This window comes from Camelina sativa, chromosome 15 (genome assembly GCF_000633955.1).
Source record: "Camelina sativa cultivar DH55 chromosome 15, Cs, whole genome shotgun sequence".
NCBI classification, from domain to species: Eukaryota; Viridiplantae; Streptophyta; class Magnoliopsida; order Brassicales; family Brassicaceae; genus Camelina; species Camelina sativa.
The window spans coordinates 20,138,058-20,143,834 of record NC_025699.1 but is presented as its reverse complement, the minus strand read 5'-3'; the positions used below and the strand labels follow the sequence as shown (position 1 = coordinate 20,143,834).

The 5,777-nt window shown below is 34.6% G+C and overlaps 2 protein-coding genes across 3 annotated transcripts in view; one reads left to right on the top strand and one right to left on the bottom strand.

The window, feature by feature from the left end:
• The window catches only part of LOC104747250 (ABC transporter C family member 13), an 8,659-nt gene extending 6,879 nt beyond the window's left edge, over positions 1 to 1,780 (bottom strand). Inside the window, exons 1-10 of one of the 2 annotated variants that reach the window (XM_010468852.1) lie at positions 1,684 to 1,780; positions 1,562 to 1,602; positions 1,376 to 1,463; positions 1,148 to 1,294; positions 935 to 1,063; positions 784 to 866; positions 653 to 701; positions 319 to 570; positions 173 to 242; positions 38 to 98 (exon numbers count right to left, since the gene is read on the bottom strand). In XM_010468852.1, coding sequence (XP_010467154.1) covers positions 38 to 98; positions 173 to 242; positions 319 to 570; positions 653 to 701; positions 784 to 866; positions 935 to 1,063; positions 1,148 to 1,294; positions 1,376 to 1,463; positions 1,562 to 1,602; positions 1,684 to 1,710 — 947 coding nt within the window. In that variant the 5' untranslated portion in view covers positions 1,711 to 1,780. Of the gene's footprint in view, positions 1 to 37; positions 99 to 172; positions 243 to 318; positions 571 to 652; positions 702 to 783; positions 867 to 934; positions 1,064 to 1,147; positions 1,295 to 1,375; positions 1,464 to 1,561; positions 1,603 to 1,683 lie in introns of those variants that run through there. The other variant, XM_010468854.1, reaches the window with a different exon arrangement.
• On the top strand, positions 2,027 to 3,557 carry LOC104747249 (DNA mismatch repair protein MSH7-like). Its single transcript, XM_010468851.2, has 2 exons — positions 2,027 to 2,732; positions 2,886 to 3,557. Exons 1-2 carry the CDS (start codon positions 2,494 to 2,496, stop codon positions 3,349 to 3,351), a joined length of 705 nt encoding a protein of 234 aa, XP_010467153.1. The 5' UTR covers positions 2,027 to 2,493; the 3' UTR covers positions 3,352 to 3,557.

The following is a 5,777-nucleotide window of genomic DNA, read 5'->3' as shown; positions in this document are numbered from 1 at the left end:
TGAGTTAAATAAAAGTTGTGTCTAGGAATATATTTACTTAAAGATAGATGTGAGGCCCAAGGAGATAGCGAGGGTGTAGCCAACAGAACTTTCTGAACCTGTTCAGTGAGAAACAGTGTCAGTGATTCCAGCCGTAAACATATTTACTAAAATCATTAAGAAGAATGGAGACCTTTTTCTAGATACTTGATAAGTCTGTTGAGAAATAAGGGGCCTGCAAAGCCAATGCAATCATTGAACACCTGCAAAAGTTTATATTTTTCAGTAGCAAATATATAGTAACAAAGATTACAAGAAAGTGAAAAAAAGCAAATGTACCTTCAACAGTCCAAGGCGAAGATATGGCCATCCATATACACCAGAAATTGACCAAAATAGTGATGGGTTTGAGCCATTATTGCACTCTTGAAGTTGCCAGCATCTTAATAAATTCTCACAACATGTAAAAGGATCCATATCAGGTGGGAGTGGAAGTAGATTTTCAAATTCTAGCTGCTTCTCTGAGCCATGTTTCATTATTGAACCGATGTACGCAAAAGTGAACAAATCCCACCAGCTTCTAGTTTTCTCCTTCAAAAAATGAATAGATCTGTTGGTTTAACTACTCTTTAAAACAAGTACTAATTAGTTAGATGGAAGAGAGATGCCGTACAATGCGCATTTGATCGTCACCTTCTTCAATAAGTGGATCTTCCAAAGAACTACAATGAGAATAAGAATCTGGAGAGGCAAAAAAAAAAAGGAAAATAAAATAAATAAGAGAGCCATACTAAAAGCATATACCTGATTTTTAGGGGAGTCTGCTTTATCCTGAGGACATTAACAGAGATACCAAAAGTAATGTCCAACATGATCAGGAAAACCTCCTGTACAGAGTCCAAATTATGTTAAGGAACTACTTATTGTGACAGATTTATAAAGACAATTGAATTACCTGTAAAGTGAAAATCATGGTAAGATGAAGGGCCTCTGTTAGGGATCTTAAGATCCACCAGAAACATAGAATCCGGCTACTAAAAACACAGCAAGCACAAGCGAACTTTGATGAGAGCATGACAACAACCTGCAGAGTAAAACAAGCTTCAGGACAGAAAACAGAAGAGAGAGACAAAGAAGAAGATTCTTAGTTTGATAACAAGAACCTTACCCACATTGCGAGACGAGACAAAGGGAGTAAACAGAGAATGACTTCTCTCCTACGGTTCGTTCTCAGAAGCACCACAAAGTCCACACATGACATACATACTCCAAGTGCAGGTATTACATACAACACACACTTCTCAATGTAGCTTTTCTATATAAAGAAGAAGAGAAGAGAAATGGATCAATTGTTAATTATCAATACAAAGACCAGAAATTAGGCTTACTTGCTTACCCTTCTGTTACATCTATCCTTCCTTGTCATTACTGTGAGTATGAGAATCAAAAGAAGAGTAACTACATTTGCTCCCAACCCTAAAACTGTAAACATTCTTAAGGACACACAATCCAAAATTAAGACTGTCATGTCTACATATATGCACAAATTCCTATAAACGCTACAAGCTGAAAAGAAGGATATATGTCGCCTAAACGTTTCAGGTTTGCGTCCATATGATGCAGCTGAGACCGAAATTGATAAATTTCTCATCATCAAAAACCCACAAGTGAAGGAAACAATAGTAAAAAAAACTCTCTACTTACAGTGGAATTGGTGAGAGTAATAGCCATGGATTCTCTAGGGTCCCAAAACCTTACCAGGAATTTTACAAATTCTTTGTTTTTCTATTTAATATCGGGAGACGAGTGTTTAAGTTTTAATAATAAAACCAGGAATTCCCATATTTTCTCTTTTTCTAAGTACTACACGTCAACAAGAAGTGTGACATAAAGCTGCCATCATTAGTGAGTAGTGACTAGTGACCATATAATAAAGTTAAAGTTAAGTGGGGAAATGGTCCAGATATTAAAATAATCACTGTTATGAGTCTATTAGGCCATATTTATAGGGATATCACATGGGGTGATCTAAGCCTTTTTAAAAATCAAATTAATTGAACAGTGGCTATAAGATCAGCCCAACTGATCTTATTCAAGACCAGTTCTTGTGTTGATCTTAAGATGACGTGTCACACTCTTGGTTTCATTTTTCACTGGCTTCGACATTTCTTTTTCTTCTCACAAAACTTTCTCAATTCCGGCCAAACGAGTGGTGTCTCCGATGTTAAGGCTTCTATTTTATTGGAATCGGAAAGAGGCGCGGCCGATTGGAGGAGACGGAAGCGGTCGAGCAGTGAAGACTGGAGAGAGGAAAAGTGAGAGTCAATCTCAGACCATGAGAGGTTGAAAGATGGTGAAAGAAGAGATCGGTGAGCTTGGAGATCGTCGAAAGCTTTCTTCATATTTCGTTTCTTCTCGTCGATTTGGTTAATCGATGAGGCGATTGATTCCGGCGCCGTCATAATCGGAAAACATCGTTTCTCGCTTTTTCTCTCTCACTCACACAATTCCAAAATGCAGCGTCAGAGATCGATTTTGTCTTTCTTTCAAAAACCGTCGTCGGCGAGTAAGGGTTTGGTTTCCGGCGATGCTACTAGCGGAACGGATACTCCGCCGGAGAAGGTTCCGCGTCGTGTCTTGCCGTCCGGATTTAAGCCGGCTGAATCCGCCGCCGGCGGTGGAGCTTCGTCGCTGTTCACTAATATTATGCATAAGTTTGTGAAGGTCGATGATCGAGATTGTTCTGGAGCAAGGTACTACTAATCTTCGTTTTCTCTTATTTCTTAAAATCATTAGCTAGAGAGAGATCTTTTGCCTCAGTAAATAGAGATTGTTTTGTCTTGTAATGTGTTTGTCAATGTGGAGATTTTGATTACTGCCTTGGATCATTTTTTGAAATGCTACAGGAGCCGAGAACATGTTGTTCCGCTGAATGATTCATCTGTATGTATGAAGGATGATAATGTTTTTCCTGAATATCGTTCCAATAATGGTCAGTCTCAAGAAAGAGGCCACACGTTTAGCTTCAGTGGGAGAGCTGATATAAGACCAGTAGAAGATATAGGAGTAGATGATGATGTTCCTGGTCCAGAAACACCAGGGATGCCTCCAAGTATTTCTCGTTTGAAGCGAGTTTTGGAGGATGGAATGACTTCTAAGGAGAATAAGGTCCCTGTATTGGATTCTAGCAAGAGGCTGAAAATGCTCCAAGATCCTGTTTGTGGAGAGAAGAAAGAAGTAAACGAAGGAACCAAATTTGAATGGCTTGAGCCTTCTCGAATCAGGGACGCTAACAGACGATGTCCTGATGATGATGAAGCAATTGAGAAGATGCTCAATGATCTATCCCTTGTGAAGAGGTTCGATGCATAAGATTCTCAAGATCTAGAGACTAAGAACAAGCACTATCTAGCTGATGTCTGATCAAATATCTCTGGAGTTAATTTTCCATGTCTGAGATTATATTAGCTTTCTCATGCCCATAATCTCTGGAATGATACCTTTTTGTTGAATGAATGTAATTTACAATGGATGATCCAAGCTTTCTCAATGAAATATACCAATTCCTTTTCACTAAATCGAGTAACGAATAACACTATATACATACTACACCTAAAAGCTATGTGTGAAGTTTTTAATTCTATCTCTTGGCATTTTTGCTGGATTTTGACTTCTTTTTGGTAAAAGTTTTAATTAATTAAGTAATATGTTTGTTTTTTTTTAATTTTAGTAAAAATTTTATAAGTTTTGCAATTAATAAACATTATATTATTAAATAGTATTACACATTCTTAAACATTAATCTATATATTTATTAAACATTCTTAAATTTCTATAAAAATATTATATTATTAAATCTTAAGATCTTACACATGTTCTCCCAATAAATAACTTCTTAACAAAAGTTCTTAACTACTGATCTTACATTATTTTTACAATATTTATACTCTAAGAACACTAAACTGATCTCCCTATAAACATGCCCTTAGACTATTACACATGCGTGGGAGTGGGATGGAAGTGGAACGAACACCTTTAAACGATGCCACTCATCTCTTGGGTTTCCAAGCAAGTGTCTCTACCTTTTTTACTTTTATAGGAAAGTTATTAATTTTTTTTTTCGTTTTTGGTATCAGGAAAGTTACTAATTGCTAGGAATGTATAGTTTGAGAGACATAACTATAATTTCAGCGACCTTTTCTATAGCATTAGTGACTAGTGAGTTTTAGTGAGTTTCAAGACTTAGAAATATATCTTTCCTTCAAAATCTTATTATAATAAAGTTGGATTTTGAAAGTTAGCCACTAATAAGATTTTGACATGTGTCAAATTATTAATTTTAGATTTTGATATGTGTAAAAGTTAATATTTAGTAGGAGAAATTTGATTACAACAAAATTAAAATATTTTGTTTAAAAAAAATTAATAATGTGAAAAAATAATTATCAAAAATTACAGAATTTATAAAAAAATAAAAAGTTTTTTAAAATAATTATGAGGAGATTATATATATATATATATATTTCATAAGATTTGAAATTATAATATTATTTACTTATTTTTAATTTTAAGTTATTAATTTTACAAAAAATAGAAAAAAGATTAAGGAAAATATACAGTTAATTATTAATTCTAAATTTTGTAAATACTCACTTCTATATAAATATTATATATATATATATATATATATATATATTTCATAAAATTAGAAATTATACTATTATTTAATTATTTTTAATTTTAAGTTATTCAAAAACATTGCTTTCAACTTTGCTAGATCTAGAGTTTACCATTAGGCTTGCTAAGAGATTAGAGGTCTTGTTTTGTATTTGACATATTGCTTAATGCTTGCTTGTGTGGATTCTTTACTTTGTGAGAACAAGTCTAGATATATATGAGCTTGATTGTTTTTTTGCCATGAGAGTGGATTAAACATGTTTTTAGAAACTATTGTCTAGAGATTAGCTCAAGTTGTTTGAGATTTGTTGACCAAGTTAGATGACCTCAATCATTAGTCCAGCCCATGAATCCCTCCTCAAGGCTCTCCTTGTTTATTGATTTCCTAGCTTAAATCCTGCTGCTTGTTTGTTGTTTGATTAACTTTTATATTGCTATGTTTTTCTTGTGTTGCTCTATTTTTCGCGTTTGTCCAGCTCGACCCTACACTCGATCTACACTCGATTGAGTGCTTGCTCGAGTTCATCCCCAGAACTTTGGTTTATGATTTGTGTTTGTCCTGTCTCATTTTGGTTGCATTTCTGTTGCATTCACTTAGTATCATGTTCATTACTTGCCTTGCATTAGTTCATTACTTGCATTATCATAGCTTCTATTTCTGTTCTAGCTTCATAATTGTCATAATCATTCTGTTCCATTTATATTTAGCATCTAGTTCTTGTAGCTTTTACTTTCTGCATTTTACGTTCATCATTAGGTTGTTAGTGACAAACATCCTACATACTAGGCTTGACTTAGACATATATGCACATCCTGATTGCTTGCAAACTCTCAGATTGGATTGACACCTCTTATACTACAATTGCATAAGGGGAATTGAAACACCCTGCCATCCATTCATTTCATATCTCATCATTCCATACATTCATCATCACACCCACAAATAGATGTGTTTCATATGGTTTCAAGGCTGGGAGTGGAGAGAACATGGAGTTAAGCAAGGAGGAGATGAAGTCCCTATTGAAACAACCGACCCCTTTTTTTTTTTAATAAATAAATAATAAATAATAATATAATAAATAACTACAACTAGTGGTCCCATACCCACTAGCCACCTAACC

Coding starts and splice junctions, on each gene's coding strand:
- LOC104747249 (XM_010468851.2), top strand. CDS start 2,494: ATGCAGCGTCAGAGATCGATTTTGTCTTTCTTTCAAAAACCGTCGTCG. Junction 2,733..2,885: donor CGAGATTGTTCTGGAGCAAG/GTACTACTAATC, acceptor GAAATGCTACAG/GAGCCGAGAACATGTTGTTC.